Source organism: Petromyzon marinus, chromosome 35, assembly GCF_048934315.1.
Source record: "Petromyzon marinus isolate PM22_M1 ecotype Great Lakes invasive population chromosome 35, UKy_Petmar_22M1.pri1.0, whole genome shotgun sequence".
Classification (NCBI taxonomy): Eukaryota; Metazoa; Chordata; class Hyperoartia; order Petromyzontiformes; family Petromyzontidae; genus Petromyzon; species Petromyzon marinus.
In genome coordinates this window covers 9,285,085-9,309,169 of record NC_133701.1, presented here as the reverse complement: position 1 = coordinate 9,309,169, position 24,085 = coordinate 9,285,085, and the positions used below count along the sequence as shown (strand labels likewise).

Here is a 24,085-nt window from a genome sequence, read left to right as displayed (position 1 = left end):
CTTGTCACCACGTAAATATACATACGTATAAATTAATACAAATCTATTCCATCAGCCGAATGGCATTCCAGACCATTATTACCCATCAGTCAGTTGGCTATTCGTCTTAGAAAGCACCATCAGCAGCAGAGTGCGGCTCTTGTACAGCATCTCGAGATGCGGTTAGACGCGAGCTAAAGCCACCTTTTCTGGGTTTCTACATCTGCAGCAGATGTCAGCCGACGCGTTGCCGTGTATCAGCGTTGTTTTGACAACCTAAACAAAATAGCGGCTCACTGTTCTTGTTTTATTTGTTGCTGCTCCCGCTGTTGTTGTTGCTGCTCCCGCTGTTGTTGTTGCTTCTGTTGCTGCTGTTGTCTCTGTTGCTGCTGTTGCTGTTTGCTTTTCCTGTTGCTGCTGCTGTCACTGCTGCTGCTATCATCACAGCTGCTGCTGCTGATGTCACTGCTGCTGATGTCACTGCTGCTGATGTCATCACTGTTGCTGCTGCTGATGTCACTGCTGCTGATGTCATCACTGTTGCTGCTGCTGATGTCACTGCTGCTGATGTCATCACAGCTGCTGCTGATGTCACTGCTGCTGATGTCACTGCTGCTGCTGATGTCACTCCTGTCGTCACTGCTGCTGCTGTCGTCACTGCTGCTGCTGAGGTCACTGAAGCTGTCGTCACTGCTGCTGCTGATGTCACTGTTGCTGCTGATGATGTCACTGCTGCTGCTGATGATGTCACTGCTGCCATCGCCACCGCTGATGTCGTCACCGCTGCTGTCGTCAATGCTGCTGTCGTCAATGCTGCTGCCGATGTCAATGCTGACGCTGTCGTCACCGTCGTCATCGTCGTCGTCGTCGTCGGTGGTGGTGGTGGTGGTGGTCGCGCTGGGCCCAGGTGGAGCCCCTGGACCGCGTGGCACCGCGCGTCACGCTGCTCTCTCCTCCACGCTCCGTCGAGTCGCTCCGGGGCGGCCGCTACGGAATCCGCATCACGATCCGTCACCTCCGCGCCACCGACAACGAGGACGCCACCGGCAACGACGAGGACATCACGTTCTCCATCATGCGGCCGCCCCTCTACGGATACCTGGAGAACACCGCCAGCGGTAACCGTGGGGGCGGGGGGGGGGAAGTTTATTAACCCTTCCCAACCAAGGTTGAGAGCCTTACTGCGTCACCTCCGATGAGCACGGAGAAAGTTAAGCGTGCATAGACGCAGCGCTGGATTACTGGCAGCCGCGTTCTTAGCCACCACCGCCCCGGCCGTGACGAGAACTTGTCCGTTCCCAAGATGTGGCTGTGAGCGCGACGCGATGCTGTCGGTCGGCGCAGGTGACTTCATCCGCGGGAGCTTCTGCCAGCGAGAGCTGAGAGAGAAGCGCGTGATGTACATCGTCAACCCCTCGCTGGACGTGACGGAGGACAGCCTGGAGTTCCGCGTGTCCGACAGAGCCGGCAACACGGGGGAGACGCAGACGTACGTGCGCGACACGCACGCAGCACCCGCACGGGCGGACGGACCATATAGAGAGTTAGAGACAGATGGAGAGTGTCGCTCCTGTGCCCCCCCCCCCCGCACTCCCCTGACTTCACCTCTGCACCCGCCACCTCCCCGGGGTGCAGCCTGCAGCTGGAGTGGGCGCGTGTGCAGATGGCGGAGGTGTCGGTGCGCGTGTGCGAGAACGTCGGCACGCTCGCGGTGAGGTTGCTGCGTAGCGGCTGTGCCCAGGACTCGGCGTTCGTCGGAATCAAGGCGAGTGCCACGTGCTTCCGTCCGTCCGTCCGTGTGTCCGACCGTCCGTGTGTCCGTCCATCCGTGTGTTTTCTCCCGACCTTTTCTCTACCCCATTTATCTCTGTGGATTCATCTTCTGTTTGTCTAACCATTTGCGTATCTGTCCATCGATCCAGCCTTCCATTCGTCTGTCCATCGAGTCCGTTCCCTTGTTCATTCCCTTGCCTGCTTGTCTGTATGTGTGTCCACCTATTACTTTGTCGACCTGTCTACACAGTCATCCATTCATTTTTTTACTTTCCTGTACGTCCCATCCATTAATTTGTCCACTTGTCTGACCGCCTGTCTGTAAGCGCAGCGACCATTTGTCTCTTCCGCTGTGCGTCATCTCCCGAGAGCGTCGCGCTCCCGACGCTTAACTCGGGGGCAGTTCCCGGAAGCTTCCACAGGGTGGCTCACAGATCAGAGAGTTGCTTCGACGAGCGATTACTACCCTCGGTGCACGACACAGCCATTCACTTGCATTGACCTCAGACGCGGCTCCGTGATATCCGCTTCCGTTGGGCCCTTTCCCTTCGAGCGCGCAGGGCACCGCCCTGCTGTGCGAGAGCTCCACGCGGATTTCTCGTCCCGCAACGATTTTGAAAACACCTGAAGCGTGCCACTCTCCCCCTGCTCATCCCCCTCCCTGTCCTAGTAATGATGATTGAATTGTATATAGCATCATTCATGCTTAATTGCATCTCACAACGCTGTACATTAATTATATGTACGGGCCAACTCATATTTGTAGCAATTACCAAGCAGGTGAAAACCCTTGGAAAATAATAAATGAATAAACACCAAAGACACCAACAAGAAAAAAGTGATCACCGCAGAGTAATGGGTCCAATGATATCAGAATGTTTAACTCGTAGGCTTTCACGACCAATATTATCCATAATAATAAAGGTTTTTGGGTTATATCATGTAAGTATGAATGTGTCGTAACCCTCCACCACTCGGCAGCCAAGTAGTAAGGTCTGTCACTTAAAACAAAAATGCGCCAACTAATTACTACTTCAGCCTACCAGTATGTTGGAGAGTAAATCCACAACATTTTTAATCCACAACTTTGTAAATTGTACATCCACAATGTTGTAAATGTTGTGGATTTTATCTCCAACTCACCGGTGGGCTGAAGTAGTTACGAATTGGCGCGTTTTGTCTACGTGACAAACTTTACTGGCTGTGTCGGGTGGTGGTGGGTTACGACACAACATTTATACTTAAGCGATTTAACCCAAAAACCTTCATTATGAACATTATCAAAATATCAGAAATCTACATTTGTAGAAATACTGCATGAATGTGATGCACTATAAAGCTCACAGATGTCCAGGAAGTCAACAACCCAGAGACCACAATCTCACATTCCTCATTCTCCTATCCCCTGCTGTCCGGCTCATTCTGTTTATTCTTTCCTTGTCTTAACAATAACAACAACAACAACAATAATAATGTACACGTCTAACGCGCCTTTCACTCGGAGGTCACAAGGGTGGTAGACGAGAAACATAAAGGCAAAGATCCCCCGTATAGCCTCAACAGACCATTGAGGCAAGTTCTGTTAGCGAGCACCTATGAAGGCCAACACGGTACATGAGGGGGGTGGGTTGGTCAACACCGCGCCCGACCACCTTTGTCTCCCCAGTGGCGATGTCTAAACACCACGCCAGAAACTTATTTAAGGCTGTGCCGACCTAGGGGAGGCCCAGAACCGGTTCAGAAAATCGTCACTGGTGGTGTTGGCTGTCGCCGGGTTCGTAGCGCACAGCGGGCCGACCGCTGCGCCACCGCTCCCCATCAGACACACGACACACAAATTGGCTCAATTTCCATCCATCACCGCCAGGAAACATCTGAACCCGACTCAGGCAGTATTCTTCTTTTGTTATGGCATGGGAGGAGGCAGGGAGGGAAGGAAGAGTTTGTACGGATGATGTCATCGTTGAATGTCAAGGTCCTCCGACCAATCCAAGGCGGTGGCAGACGCTGTACGGATCGCAGTGGTACCGCCAGGGTGGGGATGGCGCGCTCAAAGTGCACCTACCCTGGCACAAGTGCTGTGGTGACGCCACCGCCACTTGGTGACGCATGGCGGCCGCTGTTGTTGTTGTTGTGTTCTACCGGTGGGGAGCGGTGGCGCAGTGGCGAGCACCGCAGTGCTACGAACCCGGCGACCCGAGCTCGATTCTCGCTCAACGACCAACGACAGTGGCGAATATGTGAACTGGTGCCTCGCGTAGGTCGACTCAACCTTAAATTAATACCGAATGCTGTGTGCAAACATCAGCATTGGGGAGACAAAGGTGGCCGGGCATGGTGCTGTACCGCACATTTCCCTTCGTGTGCGCTGCCGGCCTTCATAAGCGCCGCTCGCTGACAGCACTTGCCCCGACAGTCTGTTGAAGGCTGTACGGGGGATCACGCCACCCTTCGTCTCTTCTCCCGCAGGTGCGAGGGTTATCAGCTGTTGTCGGCAAAGACTTCACGCACAGCTCGGCATCCCTCGTGCAGTTCGATCCAGGTGAGAGCGAACGAGCGAGCGGTCGGTGCGTAACCGGCTGGCTCCGGTGCGCGGATCGGTGACATCCGATCAAATCGCGAGCACGTTCGGCATTCGCCCGATTTCTTTTTTGTTTTCAATGTTTCGGTCATTACGTTTCAGGAGGAGCCCGGTACAGAGCACGAACCGCGGCGTAGGCGAGGGGCAACAGAAACTCCGCGGGCAGAAGTCCCGAACGGTGTGCTCCTGAGTTTGGAGAGGAGGAAGGGGGAGTTTGGGATCGCTGCTGCTGCTGCCCCACTGAGCGGCGACCGCGAGTGGGGTGTTTGTACTTCTATGTGGGGATGGGCGGGGGGGGGGTAGAAGAACTTCAGTAAGGGAGCAGAGGGAGCTGGGGGGGGGCGGGGGTGAGGGAACGTTGGTGCCGTTCTCGTAGCGCTAGGCCATCACGTAGGAAGGCGTCTCGTCGTTCGCAGGCGTAGCCCGCGGGAGTTCTGCAGCTCGGGGTCGGTGTTCCCCACGTGTCATGCACCACACCGAGACTCAAACTTGGCGCCGTGACGTCGGCACGCGCGCGCGCGAACGCACAGTGGCACCGCCGTTTGTCAAGTGGCACCGCCGGAATTTTGACGTCCGCTGGTGCGGCAGGTGCCGCGTAGCTTACGGTGAGCACAACGCCCGCAGGGCCGACCCTCCTCATCTCGGTACGGTGCTTTGAGAATACTAATTTGAAAGGCTCTTTATTATTTTTATCATTATCGACCCACGGCACCTGGGTCTGCCCCACGACCTCCTGCCAGCGAGCCTTCCACACCTTGTGTGATGGCCTCAAGGTGCACCTAGCCTGGCACAAGCACGTGGGAACACCACTTGGTGATGAACGGTGGTTGCTGTTGCAGGCCGCTGACTGTGTGCGCATGTGTCAGGAGTATCATTGCGTGCAATGTATACTTGGCAACAGGTATACATTATACACCACACCAGTTACTCATTGAAAGCTGAGTTGACCTAGGGGAGCCTCAGGATTTGGTTCAGAGAATCAACAATGATATTAGCCAAAGCTGGGAATCAAACTCAGGGTGCCAGGTTCGTAGCAATGTGCAATCCCCCATTATAAAGACAAACACAATGATCGCCCATATACTGTAACCTGTTCTGTTCACGAGCACCTATGAAGGCCGGCACAGCACACGAGGGGGTGGGTGGCCAGCACCACGCCTTACCACCTTTGTCTACTCAGTACTGATGTTTACTCACCTCTCCAGCTGCTAATTTAAGGCTGAGCCGACCTAGGGGAAGCCCAGAACCTGTTCAGATATTCGCCACTATTATTGGTCGTGAGCAACAAGTATCAAATTCGGGTCACCGGATGCATAGCACAGCAGCGCTAACCACTTACATTGCCACTCCCCGCATCACACACACACACACAGGCGGGCACGCGTACACGCGTGCTTAATGGTGATAACACAACGCCCCAACAGTGCCAACCGGGATAAAACCTTGGGACGTCTGGAGACACGGTGATGCTGTGCGGGTTTCCTGTGTTCCAGGAACACGCTCCCTGGGAAAAAAATGGGCGGGCGGGCGGGAAAAATATATTTTACGTATAAAAAAACATTGGTTTGGAGTGGCCGGGTGGATCCGAGGTCAGGGTGGCTGAGCCACTGCCGCTGAGAGCCTGGGTTCGAACCCAAGCATTGGTCCCCTGCAAGTAAGCCGGGGTGTAGGCTGGAGCGGTTTGTTGGTGCCAGCTCGGTTATCAACGCCTGCACAAATCAGCTGTCGTATTGTATTTGGTTATTCACTTAAAGTTTTACACGCAGCAAAGCTTTCACGACCAATATTGTTCGTAATAAAGTTGTTGTTTTTGGGTTAGATCGTGTAAATATAAGTGTGTCGCTAAACCCGCCACCACCCGACACAGGCAATTAGTAAGGTTTGTCACGTAAAGAGAACGTGCCAGTTCGTTATTAGTTGAGCCCACCGGTGTGTTGGAGAGTGAACTCACGAAATGTACAATTTGAGTGCTGTGACGTTTCGCTGGCGATTACAACGACCAGCTTCATCGGGTCATTTGAATTATTCACTTAAGTTTGCAATTCTAGCTGCGGGAATTACATTTTTTTTCAAATATTTTTATTGACATCCGACGGACAATGTTTGCGGGCGGATCTTGTGGAAAAACGCGCGAGCGTGGATACGGAGCGGCCCTGGCGTGGTGGCTTCGGAGGTGACCCGGTGGTGGCACCGCCTTCCCGCAAGCTGCGCGCTCACCACGGGGTGGTGCAATGCTCGCTGCGAGCGTCCCCCGATTGGGAAGCTCGTTCGTCTCGCGACCTGACGCCGGGAGCGGCGGCAAATTTGATAATTGCCAGGAAAATAATAATAAATAAATTATCTTGCGATGTGATGAATAATAGTCAATAATAAATCATATATGAGAAACAAATATAAAGAAATAATAACGGAACTCTTATGAAATAAATAATACAATTTTCTTCTAAAATTATTATACAAATCGCGAAGGGTGAATTCTCGATTACCCTGGGATATGGCAGTAGGAGGAGGAGCGTGTGCGAGATATGAACCTGCGTGAAATAACACGCGGCTAGTTCAGGTACGCTGCAAGTGTATTTATTATTCACATATAGTTGATCTTGATGTCATTTAAATAGCGCCTTGGTCAAGGCACTTCACAGAGAATTAAGACCGGTCCAGCGTGTGGATGTGACGGTGGAGATTAGGTGAATAGAACAGATGAGATTGAGTAATGGGGGCGAATCTGCGGTGCGAAGTTGACGACAGGAAAGGATGATGAATGGATTGGATGGATGGGGAATGAGTGGTAGCCATGGAGGGAGATTGTGAACGAGTGGTAGCTATGGAGAGAGATTGTGAATGAGTGGTAGCTATGGAGAGAGATTGTGAATGAGTGGTAGCCATTGAGAGAGATTATGAATGAGTGGTAGCTATGGAGAGAGATTGTGAATGAGTGGTAGCCATTGAGAGAGATTATCAATGAGTGGTAGCTATGGAGAGAGATTATGAATGAGTGGTAGCTATGGAGAGAGATTATGAATGAGTGGTAGCTATGGAGGGAGATTGTGAATGAGTGGTAGCTATGGAGAGAGATTATGAATGAGTGGTAGCTATGGAGAGAGATTGTGAATGAGTGGTAGCTATGGAGAGAGATTGTGAATGAGTGGTAGCTATGGAGAGAGATTGTGAATGAGTGGTAGCTATGGAGAGAGATTGTGAATGAGTGGTAGCTATGGAGAGAGATTGTGAATGAGTGGTAGCTATGGAGAGAGATTGTGAATGAGTGGTAGCTATGGAGAGAGATTGTGAATGAGTGGTAGCCATTGAGAGAGATTGTGAATGAGTGGTAGCTATGGAGAGAGATTGTGAATGAGTGGTAGCTATGGAGAGAGATTGTGAATGAGTGGTAGCCATTGAGAGAGATTGTGAATGAGTGGTAGCTATGGAGAGAGATTGTGAATGAGTGGTAGCTATGGAGAGAGATTGTGAATGAGTGGTAGCTATGGAGAGAGATTATGAATGAGTGGTAGCTATGGAGAGAGATTATGAATGAGTGGTAGCCATGGAGGGAGATTGTGAATGAGTGCTAGCTATGGAGAGAGATTGTGAATGAGTGGTAGCTATGGAGAGAGATTATGAATGAGTGGTAGCTACGGAGAGAGATTGTGAATGAGTGGTAGCTATGGAGAGAGATTGTGAATGAGTGGTAGCTATGGAGACAGATTGTGAATGAGTGGTAGCTATGGAGAGAGATTGTGAATGAGTGGTAGCTATGGAGAGAGATTGTGAATGAGTGGTAGCTATGGAGAGAGATTGTGAATGAGTGGTAGCTATGGAGAGAGATTGTGAATGAGTGGTAGCTATGGAGAGAGATTGTGAATGAGTGGTAGCCATTGAGAGAGATTGTGAATCAGTGGTAGCTATGGAGAGAGATTGTGAATGAGTGGTAGCTATGGAGAGAGATTGTGAATGAGTGGTAGCCATTGAGAGAGATTGTGAATGAGTGGTAGCTATGGAGAGAGATTGTGAATGAGTGGTAGCTATGGAGAGAGATTGTGAATGAGTGGTAGCTATGGAGAGAGATTATGAATGAGTGGTAGCTATGGAGAGAGATTATGAATGAGTGGTAGCCATGGAGGGAGATTGTGAATGAGTGCTAGCTATGGAGAGAGATTGTGAATGAGTGGTAGCTATGGAGAGAGATTGTGAATGAGTGGTAGCTATGGAGGGAGATTGTGAATGAGTGGTAGCTATGGAGGGAGATTATGAATGAGTGGTGGCCATGGAGAGAGATTACGAAGAGGGAGCCAGGAACGGTGGTGGTGGTGGTTATGAGGGGGAGATTAAGTGGCCGTGGGGTGAGCTAGTGAAAACAAATTTACTTTTAAGGGAGGAGCGGAACGAGTGAGCGAAGGTGACTGTTTAATTGACCTGCGTGGAATCGGGGGGTTGGTGGACACGTCAAATGCGCCGTCCAGTTTCCATCGATCCTTGCCAACGTGGTTTGGCGCTCGTGTGGACACCCATGCCACTGACCCTTGACGAATGAGGAGCTGCCAACCCGTTAAACCAGTGCACATGGTTAACCGGCAAGCCAGGCGATGTATAAACTAAACAATTTTTTTATTTTACCAGGTAAGGCCCACTTAGCCATATAGCTCTTTTTCAGAAGCGACCTGACCATGAATGATAGCTGCACGAAGTGGCTTTGTCGCGTGCAAATTCATAGCAGCCAAATACTCTTAAATACATGTTGAAAAATCGGAGGATCCAGAGAAAAATCCACGCGACCACGGGGAGAGAGAGAGACACGCAAACTCCAAATATACAGCAGGCGTCAGGGTCGGGACCGAGCCCACGACCTCCTGTATACCAGGCGAGGCAGATAACGTCTCGCCCCCAGTCTGCCCACGGGTAGCCGAGCGTGAGCTACGTCTTCAAATGGAGCAGACCGGACCCTCACCCCTACGTGCGTGACCCTCAACCGTCGCTGTCCCCTCCACCACCCCCCATCGCCTTTGCCGTCTGTGCGTTGGGCAGGCGTCACTTCCAGAACGTGGAACGTGGCGATAAAGGACGACGGGCTGCAGGAGGCCACAGAGCGGCTGCGCGTTTATCTGCACGCGCCCATCAACGCCGTGCTGGGCGCGCAGGACAGCACGCTCGTCGCGATAGCCGACGGGACGGCCGGTTCGTAAGGGCGGGCGGGCGGGTGGGGGAGGGGCGGGGGAGGGGGGGGCGCGGGGGAGGGAGGGGGGGCGAAGGGGAGGCCGTGCTTGTTTGGAGAGCCGAGAGCTCTGGCGCCGGCTCCAACTGTTGGCTGCTCCCGACTCGTCGAGGGTCGGCGACTCTCGCAGTTCCCCGCGTGACCTCGAGCTCGTCGGCGGGCGTCACCCAATTACTTTAGGCAATGACATCGGATGACGCACCGCGTCTTCACCCCCTCCCACTCCCACCCCAGTTCTGCGCGGGGTAAAACAATGAATCCGTCTTCATAGCCGCATTTCACCTGTGTTTTCCATAGTCCGTGTCATTTAATTTTTAATCTGGGCCTACCTCCCCCTGCCACCCCACCATCCCCCTGCCGCCATTACCCCCGAGTAATCGCGGGTGGGCGATGTTTGTGAACGCGCACCTCCTGATGCCGAGGGCGTTCAGGCTGTGCGCATGTCACATGCGTCGGGCAAGATTATCCGCGTTCTAAGTTCTGCCCCGAATAACCGCGGGCCCGACCCCGCCCGTCGCCGGCCGACGGACCGCGCCTTGTGGCAGGCCGCTGCGACGCGTCGCGCGGCGGGGATTTTGACGACGGCGACGACGGCGGCGACGGCGGCGACGACGGCGACGACGCTGCCCCTCCGCTCACGATCCGCATGGAGTCGCTGCAGCCCGGCTACGTGTCGGTGCGCGGTGATGTGCCGGACTTCCACGAGAAGCTGCCCGGTCGTGGCGCCGGCGGTGGAGGAGGAGGCGGAGGAGCGGGGGGAGGATCGTGGCACGTGCCGGGCCAACTCGACGTGGCGGCCGGGAGACCGGTTGCTGCCGCGCCCCGGCAGACGGCACGGCTGCGCGCCATCGGCTCGGGCAAAGTGGTGAGGGCGATGGGAATGAAGACGTGCCATGACGTGTATATATATGTGCGTTTCTTTGTATTTAATTGCACTCATGTATGTTCATATGTAAGTTGGCACAGAAGGAGGCACAGGTGGTGGCATCGGTCATCTCAGTCAGTCAGCCCATGGCACTTGAGTCTGTCCCCTGACTTGCCAGCGAGCGTTTGACACGTCACGTAGGCCTTAAAATGACACTCAGCCTGGCACAAGCACCGTGGTGACATCACCCACAGGAGTATGTTGTATATTTGTTGGATTTCTTTCATAACCGTACGTAGCCAACCGTGCGGAGGGAAGGACAACAAACTAAACACAAAAAGCAGCTCTATAGAAGTGAGTTTGTCAATCTAGATGATGATTTAAAAGTGCATAGCTCCCAGTGGCTTCCTAATATCGGAAGGGAGAGCGTTCCAGACGGCCACAGCAGGCGCACCGGGAAGCGCGTGAAAGCATCGGACGTCGCGTCGTTTGGGCAAATTTCACTGAAAACCGCTGTGCAGGAAACCGTGGGCAAGTGTTGAAGGAAACCAGAACTAGAGTAAGAAAAACTAATGACGTGCACGAAAACACCGTAACATATATATATAGAGGACTGCAGAGCTGGGGAAATTGCTGGCGCCGGCTCGCCACGTGGTAGCTGCTGCCCTCTTCCCCCTCGTCTGTGGTTCCTCCTCGTGCCTCTGAGTCGTCCCCTCCCTCCCTTCTTCGAGAGTGAGCGACTATCTTGCCATTATTATTCTTCTTCTTTGGTTCTTTCGGTAAAGTCACGTAGAATGAGAATAAAAGAATAAAATAACACGATAAAATTCTCACGACGTTTTATTATTAAGTCAATTTGCGCTGTCTCGACAGGTGCCTCCATCCTCCGTCATCAGGAACAAGACGGACGTCATGTGGACGGTAGGAACCCCCTTCCCCCTCAGTGCTTCACTTCCATCCTCTGTAATTGAATCACCGGGAATGTGGCCGACCGCAGTAGACTTTGACTGACCGTCATGCACGGCAGGCTGTTAATCTGGGAATTCCATAAGCTCATGGTCATTCAGGCATCTAACAGCACCTTTTGAGTATTTGTTATTGTGCTTCTGTTGTTATCTCCAAGTCCTCCAATTTTCCCCTCCACATTTAGAATCAACGTGCGTTTCAACTGTCTGGCTGCGGTACGTTTCCACGCGATAAGCCACTTGGTTGAGCTACCATTTGTGATGGCCAGGTCGCTTCTGAAGAAGAGCTACGTAGCTCAGTAGGCCTTACCTGGTAAAATAAAATTACTGTTTAGTTTTCGGTCAGTTGAAACTGTGGGCTGCCGATATTTTGAACCCATTTACCACGTAGAGATTGTCATAGCAATATCCCTTTATATTTACATGTACATAAAATGGTTGACTAAATGGCAGCCTAATGCTTAAATCTGTAGGGTTGACGAGGGTTGGCACCTGTGCTGTTTTCCCAGGATTGTCCTCTTGATAAGGTAGCCATTCTGGCCTATGACTACACGGGGCCTACCACGGGGTTAAATTTTTCATCTTTACGGGTGCGGATTGAGTGTATAGGCAGTCCTGTAGTGGAATTTATTGTTGGAGTTTGCCAAACATCCCAATATAGGACCACAGAGCTTGGGCAATCATTGGCTGCAGTTCTGGTTGCCTTCAACGCTTGGCCGCGGTTCCCTGCACAGGCCTGTGGAGTTTCAAACTCCACAGCGGTTTGCTGTCAAATTTTCGCAAATGACGCAACGTATGATGCTTTCACGCCCTTTCAGGTGCGCTTGATGTGGCCATCTGGAATGCTCTCTCTTCCGATATTAGGAAGCCGCTGGGAGCTATGCACTTTTAAATCATCTAGATTGAAAAGTCTTCTGGGGGAATTTAAATTCCTGTTTTTTTGTAAGCTGTGTAGTAATAATAGCATTCATACATCACGCAAGACAATGCATTTACACGTCGTTCTCCCCTCTTTCCGATATTGCGAGACATCTGTTCTTCGCAAGCTATTTTGGCGGTTTCTGTATCGCAAGAGGTGGCCCAACTCCCCCCGCCATGGGAAAGAGCGACGCACGAAGCGCGCGGTCGCCATGCCACGATCGCCGGGGCTTGTGTCGCTCGTCGGGGCTTGTGTCGCTCGTTCCGCGAGGGATTTGTGCCGTGAATTCCCCCGGCAGTACCACGGCCTCGTGCCGCTGCGTCTGGAGAAGGAAGCGGTTGGCGGCGCGGCGCTATCGCAGGCGAGCGTGTCGGTGCGGGCCCGCCAGGCTCCCGAGAGCCTCCCTTTCTCGCCCGCTGCCGACCCGGGACAAGAGCCGCCTGTTCAGGCAGACAAACCAGCACCGGCCCCAGGCCCGCAAGACTCCCAGGAACAGGTTAGGCCTCGGTACTCGACTGAGTTGTGACATTTTCACCGCAACTGTATTTCCATCATCATTGTCGTTGGCTACTGTCAATCCACTGCTCAAGGCCTTCCCATGCCATCACCCATCCCTCATGGTTCAATGCTCCCACTAGCCATCTCACCGCAGCACACAAACTGATCTCATCGCTTCATTTATCCGTGGCGGTCATCCTCTTGGGCGCATTCTCTCCTTTGACCGCCATTCTGTCACGAGTCTTGTCCGCGGACTCTCATCCTGTCTTGTGGTGTCCTTCCCAAGCCCATTTACTTTGTGTCATTGTCGACGTGATGCCTCCGGCTTGTATTTGCTTCTTCCCCTGTGTCCATTGTTCTGTCTCTTGGAGCCATTCCAAGCATGCGTCTCTCCACGCGTTCCTGCACTATTAAGTTATTCATCCATTTTCTTTGTCACTGTTCATGTTTAAGATCCATGTTATTGTAGGCCGGATGCATTGATGATAACTTTCTTCCTTAGACGCACAGGTAACCTCATTTTCATTACTGTGGTTAACCTAATCTCATTATCCTCTTCTCATCTTACGGCTTATCAGACTATATTAGAAAAAAAAGTTTTGCTGGCTGGCTGGCTGGCTGGCGAGGGGTTTGCGAGCAAGTGCGCGGTGTTGACGTCACATCTCCATGATGACATCACTGCGAACTTACCCCCCACCCGCCTGCGCGCCAGCCAGCCAGCAAAACTTTTTTCGTCCGAATATAGTATGATGTCACCCGCATCACGCTGACATCACGCCCCCTCCACCCTCCGCCCTGACCATGGATCCCGCACAACTGCACGGCCAGTGGGGGTGGTGCTTTAAAAATAAAATAAGCTGCGATTGACCTGCAAGAGTTTTCCTTTCTGCTCTCTAGGTGTTCCCAGAATCCACCTTTCCCAAGCATTGTACCCCGGAACTGAAAGATCTCATGCACTTTGACCCGAACAGCAATCAGCTGTTCAAGTGCGACGGGGTTACATGGCGCGCCTGGGACCCCAAGCACACGGTAAGGCGCGCACGCACGCACGCACATGCGTCTTTTCAACGTCCTCGCAATAAGCTCATTATTCAATAATTATATTGTGTCGATAAATGTATAATCTTGCCGAATAATAGTGCGTGCCCATGCTGAACTGCTTAAGGATTTTGTTTTGCTAGTTAACATTTTTGAGACATTGTATCTAATTCTCAATTGATTTTCGTGTTAGACCACGTGATGATGTGGCCAAATTTGTGCCGTAACAGATAACGTCGACGCAGCGAACCGACATTGCCACGTGGTGTACAATGTATGTATGTATGTGTGCACGTTGAACTTGTTTCACACTATACATAGACAACCGTGCTAGTCGGAGGGGCGCACGAGTGTTTATCGCACCGATAACACCATTGGTTCAGCTCACCCTGTAAATTAATGGACAATTCACGCTAAGAAATGCAGCGATTTCGGTACGCGACCTTCCGCTGGAAAACTGCGCCAAGCGTCTTGAGGACAAAATTCGGGATGGAATTCAGAAAATTCATGCAGAATGACATTCCCTGGAAGAATGACATTCCAGGAAGACGTGGATTTTACTCTGACTTCCTTGAATTTTGTCCTTAAGGTGTTTGGCGCAGTTTCAAGCGAAGCGTTGTACAGGGATTCCTCTACTTCCGAACGAGTTAGGTTCCAGAGGCCTGTTTGTAAATCGATTTGTTCATAAGTTCAACTTTTCTCCTATCGATTCCAAACATGTTGTTCGACATGTACACTAAACACGGGGAATGGCTTTAAAAGTTGTATAATCTCCTGCAGATGCAGATGCCACTGGTTCTTCACGATTTGCAGATGTAGCGGCCACCACCGCAGTGGTTAAACTTACGGTTCTCGGTCCGAACAGGCAACTGAACATACAGACAGGCTTGTTCATATCTCTGAACGTTCGTAAGTCGAATGTTCGTAAGTAGAGGCGTCCCTGTATCCGATTGCTGCCAGATCTGCATCGTTGTTGCTTCAACTCGCCAGCGAACTAAAGCAATCATTTTTGGTGCATTAAAAGTTTGTGAATGTGATGGTTATTTTTTTTGGCTATGACGGGTGGTGGAGAGTCTTACAACACAAATCTGTCCAGATCATTACGTGGCTTAACTCAAAAATGAATTACGAATTGTGGTATCCCTAAATCTGCACGTGTGTTAATGTGTTTGTGACGATACCTCTTTGTGTGTTAAAAGGACAGTTTGACTATGGAGGGAGCGTTATTGCAGTGGTTAGCACACTGCACAATGAACCCGGTGACCTGAGTCCGATTCCCGCTCATGGCCAACATCAATGTCGAATATGATGACCGGTCCTGAGCCTCCCCTAGGTCAACTCAGCCTCAAATGAGTACCCGTTGCGGTGTGTAAACATCGCCACTGGGGAGACAAAGGCAGCCAGGCGTGGTGCTGGCCACCCACCCCCTCGTGTGCCGCTCCGGCCTTCATAGGTGCTACTCGCTACCAGCGCTTGCCCCAACAGTCTGTAAAGGCTACACGGGGAATCTTTGTCTTTCTTGTGATGACTCCTCTCTCTCTCCCTCTGAGCAAGGAGGCAGTGGGCCAGCGGTGTCCGTCGGGGTGGACGCACCACGGGGGACGCTGCTTCCTGCTCGTGGCCTCCGTGTCGGCCAACTGGGCTGAGGCTGAGCGGAGCTGCCGGCAGACGTGAGAGCAGACGCGGCACACGCACGCACTCACGCACGCACTCACGCACACACTCACACACACGCACGCACACACACGCACACACTCACACACACACTCACACACACGCACGCACACACACGCACGCACACACACGCACATACGAACGCACACACTCACACACACGCACACACACGCACGCACTCACGCACACACACACACACACGCACTCACGCACACACTCACATGCACGCACACACTCACACGCACACACTCACACGCACACACTCACACGCACACACTCACACGCACACACTCACATGCACTCACTCACGCACGCATGCACTCACGCACACGCACACACACACACTCACACACACTCATACACACACTCACACTCACACACGCACTCACGCACACACTCACACACACCCACGCACACGCACGCACGCACACACACGCGCGCACTCACGCACGCACACACTCACGCACACACGCACGCACGCACACACTCGCGCACACACTCACGCACACACGCACACACTCACGCACACGCACTCACACACACGCACGCACACACTCACACACACGCACGCACGCACACACTCACGCACACATGCACACACTCACACACGCACGCACACACTCACACGCACGCACACACATGCGCACGCACGCTCACACACACGCACGCACACACGCACGCACACACGCACGCACACACATGCACACGCACTCACACACACGCTTACACACACGCACGCACGCTCACACACTCTCCCGCACACACACACACACGTACTTACACATAAGCACGGACACACGCTCTCATGCACACGACAACAACAACCGCCATTCGCCACTAAGTGGCGGTGACGTCAACACGACGCTTGTGCCAGGCTATGTGCACGTTGAGGCCACGTGGAGTGTCGAACGCCCGCTGGCAGCAGGTCACGGGGCAGACCCAGGTGCCATGGGTCGAATGACTGACAAACACACGCACTCACATGCACGCACATACACACACGCACACATGATCTCACACACACTCGCATACTAATGCGAACACGCACACATGCTTTCACACACAAACACACACACACGCACACACACACAAACATCCCCTGTCGAGCCTTAACAGACTGTTGGGGCAAGTGCTGTTCGCCTTCATAGTAGCACCTGTGAAGGCCGACATGGCACACTAGGTGGTGGGTAGCCAACACCACGCCCGGCCGCCTTTATCTCTCTAGTCGCGATTATTACACACCACAGCATGTACTCATTTGAGGCTGAGCACACTCACACGGCAGCATTGCCTTGTCAGCACTGAACTCCGCGATGTCAAACTCCACCACTAGGTGGCAGCTAAACACTGCATTAAGTAACACGTGGTCAATCTTGATTTGAAGCTTTCGTGACTGAGGGAATCCATACTCTCTGGTTCTTTCGGTAAAGTCGCGTAGGTAGAAAATAAAAATAAATCACGACGTTTCGATTGCAACACAAGCAATCATCACCAGGTGGGAAAACCACAGCAAGATTTTTTTTTTTTGCTGAAGTGGAAAAAAAATATTCTTGCTGTGGTTTTCCACCCGATGATGATTGCTTGTGTTGCAATCGAAACGTCGTGATTTATTTTTATTTTATTTTATACCTACGTGACTTTACCGAAAGAACCGGAGAGTTCACGTGGTCAATTTCAGTGCGCTGAGGAAATAATAACAAAAATAATATATTGCCACGTGGCAATCCACTGCTAGATGAAGGCCGGCCCCTCCCTATCCCGTGCGTTGACAAGCGGGGTTGTTTGACCGCACTTCACCACGCTGGTCGGCGCGGGTTTGGCGAAGTGGGGGAAACCCAGACACGTTCAGATTTCACTCGCCCGCCGATGTCAGCCGTGGATCTTAATTCAGGTGGACGGGTTCGTAGCGCAGGATGGTTGCCAATTCCTACGCGCGTGTGATCCGACAATCCCCACGACCGACATGGCATGGGGTGGAGTTCAGTGGATTGTAATTGTAATCGTTGCGAACACAAGCGCCGGCTCGCACATCTCGCGCCAACTGATGTTGGCCGTGGCTGGGAGTCGAACTCTCGAAAGTAAATTTCAATCACAATCTTGAACTCGATCACGTAAACTACGTGCAGCATTTCACGATATTTCAGATGACTCCGCATTCGTTGTATGTACGTATGTACAGTGAGGGAAGAAAGTATTTGATCCCCTGCTGATTTTGTACGTTTGCCCACTGACAAAGAAATGATCAGTCTATAATTTTACTGGAAAGTTTATCTGAGCAGTGAGAGACAGAATAACAACAAAAAAATCCAGAAAAACGCATGTCAAAAATGTTATAAATTGATTTGCATTTTAATGAGGAAAATAAGTATTTGACCCCCTCTCAATCAGAAAGATTTCTGGCTCCTAGCTGTCTTTTATACAGGTAATGAGCTGAGATTAGGAGCACACTCTTAAAGGGAGTGCTCTTAATCTCAGCTTGTTACCTGTATAAAAGACACCTGTCCACAGAAGCAATCGGTCAATCAGATTCCAAACTCTCCACCATGGCCAAGACCAAATAGTTCTCCAAGGATGTCAGGGACAAGATTGTAGACCTACACAAGGCTGGAATGGGCTACAAGACCATTGCCAAGCAGCTTGGTGAGAAGGTGACAGTTGGTGCGATTATTCGCAAATGGAAGACACACAAAAGAACTGTCAATCTCCCTCGGCCTGGGGCTCCATGCAAGATCTCAACTCGTGGAGTTGCAATGATCATAAGAACGATGAGGAATCAGCCCATAACTACACGGGAGCATCTTGTCAATGATCTCAAGGCAGCTGGGACCATAGTCACCAAGAAAACAATTGCTAACACACTACGCCGTGAAGGACTGAAATCTTGCAGCGCCTGCAAGGTCCCCCTGCTCAAGAAAGCACATATACATGCCCGTCTGAAGTTTGCCAATGAACATCTGAATTATTCAGAGGACAACTGGGTGAAAGTGTTGTGATCAGATGAGACCAACCTGGAGCTCTTTGGCATGAACTCAACTCGCCGTGTTTGGAGGAGGAGGAATGCTGCCTATGACCCCAAGAACACCATCCCCACCGTCAAACATGGAGGTGGAAACATTATGCTTTGGGGGTGTTTTTCTGCTAAGGGGACAGGACAACTTCACCGCATCAAAGGGACGATGGACGGGGCCATGTACCGTCAAATCTTGGGTGAGAACCTTCTTCCCTCAGCCAGGGCATTGAAAATGGGTCGTGGATGGGTATTCCAGCATGACAATGACCCAAAACACACGGCCAAGGCAACAAAGGAGTGGCTCAAGAAGAAGCACATTAAGGTCCTGGAGTGGTCTAGCCAGTCTCCAGACCTTAATCCCATAGAAAACCTGTGGAGGGAGCTGAAGGTTCGAGTTGCCAAACGTCAGCCTCGAAACGTTAATGACTTGGAGAAGATCTGCAAAGAGGAGTGGGACAAAATCCCTCCTGAGATGTGTGCAAACCTGGTGGCCAACTACAAGAAACGTCTGACCTCTGTGATTGCCAACAAGGGTTTTGCCACCAAGTACTAAGTCATGTTTTGCAGAGGGGTCAAATACTTATTTCCCTCATTAAAATGCAAATCAATTTATAACATTATTGACGTGCGTTTTTCTGGATTTTGTTGTTGGTATTCTGTCTCTCACTGTTCAAATAAACCTACCATTTAAATTATAGACTGATCATTTCTTTGTCAGTGGGCAAACGTACAAAATCAGCAGGGGATCAAATACTCTTTTTCCCTCAATGTATGTTGAACTTCTTTTGCAGCGTACATAGCCAACCGTGCGAATTGTTCACCTTTAGTGGGGCAATCTGGGAAGAGTTCTGCAGACAAAGATAACAACATTGTGTTGGTGAAGAAGGTACAGGTGCAGCCCTGCATCTGCTCGCTCAGGTGCCACTGCTGACAGAAGAGAGCTTCCACTTCCGACATTTGGCTTTGCGAACCACCGGTTGGCAACCACCAATTATTTCGCCTATGATTGCGGGGAATTTTGTTTCATTTTAATGACTGGGACGTGATATTTCCCGCACCTCCGATTTGCACGGTTGGCTACGTACGCGCGCGAAAGAAAGTTCAACTACTCTTCCACACCGGCCAGACGTCCCGCAAGAGACGTGCGTACGCGCGCATGCGGACGGTCCCCTCCGTTAACATAGATATAACGAGCGTGACGCAAGAACGCTCGCGTGTCGAAGAGCGAGCGAGAGAGAGAGAGAGAGATTCTCCCGACGCGTGTCGAAGAGCGAGCGAGAGAGAGAGAGAGAGAGATTCCCCCGACGCGTGTCGCGCGATCGGGAGGTGCGGCGTGACTGGTTGTTCGTCCGCGAGGCGAGGGCTTATTTTTTTTTTAAGTTTTGCCAGCCGACCGTTTTGCTGTTCGTTGTTTCCCACAGTCACGACGGCACCCTCGTGAGCGTGCGGTCCCGGGAGGAGATGTCCTGGCTCTGGGACTTTGGCAGCCGCCAGCCGTTCTGGATCGGTACGACACCGCACGCGGGCTTTCTGTTTTTATTCCAGAGTGTACTGCTCGCCCACGGCTCGGCAACCTGCGGCTCAGGAGCGGCATGCGGCTCTTTGCCGTCCCCCTTGTGGCTCTTTGGCCGCCCCTGTTGCGGGCAGCCGTTTAAAAATAGAAAAAAAAAACTTGAATCTTAAGCATAATTTAACGTAAAGATTATTGATTAAATTTGGCAGGGAATGTGTCACTATGGAATGTCCTGGTGATAACAGAATGTACAACAGTCAAACTGCATTCTCTGCTGTATACCTGCTTCTGTGTTTGTGTACAAGTAGCTCTGCGTGAGTGATGTGGCGATCGAAATTATTTTGGGCAAAGACAACAAAAAAAATCTCTTCTTCTTTGAAAGGTTGCCAACCCCTGAGCTAGTCCAGTACAGAATAATAATAGTAAATAGATTTAGATTTAATAATTCATTTATTTCAGCAGGAAGGCGCCCAATAAGCTGTTAGGCTCTATATTTTCATGTGTGTCCTGCGACTGTTCCGTATGTTGTACCGCGTGTTATACGCTACGGGGCTTGGTCGTGATCGTGGTTATGTCGGTCGCGATGCAAACGGCCAGCATCAGTACAGTGCTCTGCAATGATTACGGGAATAGGGAACTGGTCGAAAACGTTAAACAAAAAATGCAAAGCTTCACGAATACTCTTTTACGAACAAAAAATATAAAGGAAGGAAAATAAAATGTAATTTAACAAAGCAAACGCAGTAATAATAATGCAACAATAATAATAATAATAACGCAATCTGCTATGCACGCAGTATTTCACGGACATAAATGACCGTGACGGAGGCGCGGGGGTGGGGGCAATCTCGGCGTCGCTCAAAAGCCAGGCGAGGGAGGAGGTGCGCGGGGCCTTGAAGCGCCCCCTTAGAGGTCCGCGTGATATTGAGCGCCGCTGCGAATGTGCGGCAGTGGGCTATGGCGGTCCAGTCGGCCGTGAGCTGCCACGGAGATAGCGAGGCCCGCCGGGCAGGGCGGCGGCGCGGTGTTAAAAACGCCGCGGTGTTTCACGGCAAGAAGGGCCCGGGTTTGATTCCAAACTCGGGTGCATCCCCGTGTGAAGTGTGTAGACTCCTACTCTTGTTCTGCATGGGTTTCCGTTTCCTTCCATAGCTAACACTATAAAACCAAACTAGTTTTTATTTTACTAGGTAAGGCCCACTGAGCTACGTAGCTCTAGAAGCGATCTGGCCACAAATGATAGCTCTACGAAGCGGCTTATTACATCGAAATTTACAGCAGCCAAATACTCTTAAATGCATGTTTCGAAAAACTCTAAGGTGGTCTCGGCTCCTTCAGGTTTCCTTTTGCCCCGTGGTGTTCATCTTAGGGCACTTTTTGGAATACGGTCCTGGTCCATTCTGAGAACGTGTTTGAGCCAGCCAAGTGGCAGTCTCTTGGTGTCTTGTTGTGTGTGGCACAAGGACAAGCGGTCTTCTCGTACAGTTTGGTGTTGTTTGGCCGGATGAATGCTGCAGCAGACTCTCCTGAGGAGGCATCTGTTATGGGAGGGCTCCATCCTCTCCGTGCCAACTCTCTAAGCCACGCAACAGCACCGATTTAACGTTGCTGTTATACAGCTGGATATACAACTTATATATATTTATTTTAAAAAGATATATGTATTTTTAAAGGGTACATCTCTAAACCGGGAGCCTCTTCCGTGCGGTGCACAGGCCTGAGCGACCGGCAGGAGGAGGGCAGCTGGCAGTGGACCAACGGCGACCCGGTCACCTTCACGAACTGGCGAGGGGGCGGCCGCTCCGACCGCGACACGGCCCCACACGGGGGCGGCGGCGGCGGCGGGCGGCGTCGGAGGCCCCGCGGGGGGGCCCACGGCGGCTGCGTCCTGGCCCAGCAGAGGGGGAAGTGGGCCAGGCGGGGGTGCAGAGGGGGCGCGTCGCTCCCCTACGTGTGCGTCCGAGAATGATGCCCTCCCCTTCCCGACGGAAGGCGAGGCAAGGTTGGGCCGTGGGGGGGGGCGGGGTCGAACGGGGAGGGGAGGTTGGGGGGGGGGGGCTGGAAGGGGTGGCCACAACGTGAAGTTTCTCTTCCAAGCAGGAATCTCGACCACGAAACTCCACCGGCATCAACTCTCCGCCGCTGCCGCCGCCGCGCGTTGCCGTTTGGCGCGATGCCCCCGCGGCGTTTCGCTTCACGTGTGTGCCCCACGCGCTCGATCACCGATCGATTCGAAGCTCCCCAACGCGTGGACGCGAAACGTCGGACGTCGCGCTCAACGACACGCGGCACGACCCGCAAACAAACCGGAGAGCCGTGCCCCGCAGTGGTTACAGCACCTCTGGCGGTCCACGGTTGGGCGTCGAGGAGGTGCCGTACTCCTGGCTCGCCAGGATAAGGTGGTACAGCAAGTGTGGACTAATCGCCATCTGTTTCCATCTGTACGAGTCTTGAGCGTTGTTGTCCCCCAAGCTCGCGCGACGCGTGTAGTTTCTCCGGGCGCTCCGGTTTCCTCCCCATGTGACTAAACAATAAACGCAACTCATCACAGATTTGCTGAAAGCATCTTTACGAATACAAATCCAATGTAGCAGCAGCGGAAGCACCCTCCTGATAAAGAGTCCTGCGACTCAGCGTGGCTCTCCTGAATAATTAAGCAAGATGGAGTATGACTATACTTCACCACGCTGGTCAGTGCGGGTTGGTGAAGGTGGAGGAGTTGGGGGGGGGGGGGGGGGTTGGTGGTGTTCCCAGGACCGGTTCCGATGTCACTCGATGTTAGCGGTAGACGGGAATCAAACCGAGCGCCAATCGCTGCACCACCACTCCCCGCTGCGATTAACTCCTTCCATACTCTTTGGTTCTTTCGGTAAAGTCACGTAGGTAAAAAAATAAAGTTAATCAAATCACGACGTTTCGGAAGCAACACAAGCTTCCGTCATCGGGTGGGATAGTCACAGTAAGAAGTAATTTGCTGTAGTGGACGAAATTACTTCTTGCTGTGACTATCCCACCCGATGACGGAGGCTTGTGTTACTTCCCGAAACGTCGTGATTTGATTAACTTTATTTTATTTTTACCTACGTGACTTTACCGAAAGAACCAAAGAGTATGGATCGTTTTCAGTCACGAAAACTTCAAATCTAGAATTAACTCCTTCCAATTCTGATGACAAACGTGTACGTCGGCAGTTTTTCGCGTGCGTCATCGGAACGGAATCGGAAGTGAAAGGTCACGCGGCAGGGTTGTGTGTGGCACAGTTTGGCGCCAGCTGTCGTTGAGCGCCGCGGTCGTGTTGCCACGGTTCTCTGCGGCGAGTAACAACGTCTTTAAAAACAGCGGCGCCGCAACGCCTCCCCAAATAAAATTAACGCTGAGTCGCTTGCGCGTTCTGAGATTCAGCGGTGAACGTCGGGACCCCCCACTGCCCGGCCCCCGCCCCCACCCTGCAACTTGCAGACGTCTCGGAGCGGGGTTCTCGCACGAGACGTGCCGATGGGAACGTGTTCGGCGCGCCGTTTGAAACGGCAGCAAAAACACCACCGCTCGCCCCGTAAGAAGAGATCATTCGTTTGGATCGCATTTTTGCCTCGAAGCTTAGACCGAACCGTGCTCTGCTCGCACCCGTCGTCGTAAACTCCTCCCGTAGCCTAACCTAGCGTGGTGTTGCGCACGTGTTTTGTAACGAAACGAGAGTTATATTTTTTAAAAAGCAGTATTTGTTGCCAGTGTATATTCACGGGACGTGTTTCTCGACGTATGTGTGCGGTTACCGTACGTCTGCGTTCCCAACGCATTGTGTAATAAATCGACTCCAACTATGCTGAGTAGTGTACGGTATTAACGTCTACGATATTGTAATAGTTTACAGCCCTTTGTCAATACACTGCCGTACGAGGGCTCTTAAGACACCACGACGGTCAAGAGGTGTTTAACCATACTTCACCACCCTCGTCGGTGCGGGTCGGTGACGCTGGTGACCATGCTCCCCACCGATGTGAGCCGTGCCCCGGAATTCAAACTCGAGTCGCTCGGTTCAAAGCTGAATATGTTCCTGTGCA

The 24,085-nt window shown here is 51.9% G+C and overlaps 1 protein-coding gene across 2 annotated transcripts in view; it reads left to right on the top strand.

The window, feature by feature from the left end:
• FREM1 (FRAS1 related extracellular matrix 1) overlaps positions 1-23,847 on the top strand; it is a 63,816-nt gene extending 39,969 nt beyond the window's left edge. For both annotated transcript variants that reach the window (XM_032966240.2, XM_032966239.2), the window contains exons 26-37: positions 887-1,097; positions 1,324-1,468; positions 1,615-1,744; positions 4,222-4,294; positions 9,356-9,505; positions 10,088-10,407; positions 11,281-11,328; positions 12,590-12,787; positions 13,687-13,818; positions 15,382-15,497; positions 19,933-20,018; positions 21,740-23,847. In XM_032966240.2, the coding sequence (XP_032822131.2) occupies positions 887-1,097; positions 1,324-1,468; positions 1,615-1,744; positions 4,222-4,294; positions 9,356-9,505; positions 10,088-10,407; positions 11,281-11,328; positions 12,590-12,787; positions 13,687-13,818; positions 15,382-15,497; positions 19,933-20,018; positions 21,740-21,993 (1,863 nt within the window). In that variant the 3' untranslated portion in view covers positions 21,994-23,847. The remainder of the gene's footprint in view (positions 1-886; positions 1,098-1,323; positions 1,469-1,614; positions 1,745-4,221; positions 4,295-9,355; positions 9,506-10,087; positions 10,408-11,280; positions 11,329-12,589; positions 12,788-13,686; positions 13,819-15,381; positions 15,498-19,932; positions 20,019-21,739) is intronic.
• Positions 23,848-24,085: the final 238 nt, after the last annotated feature.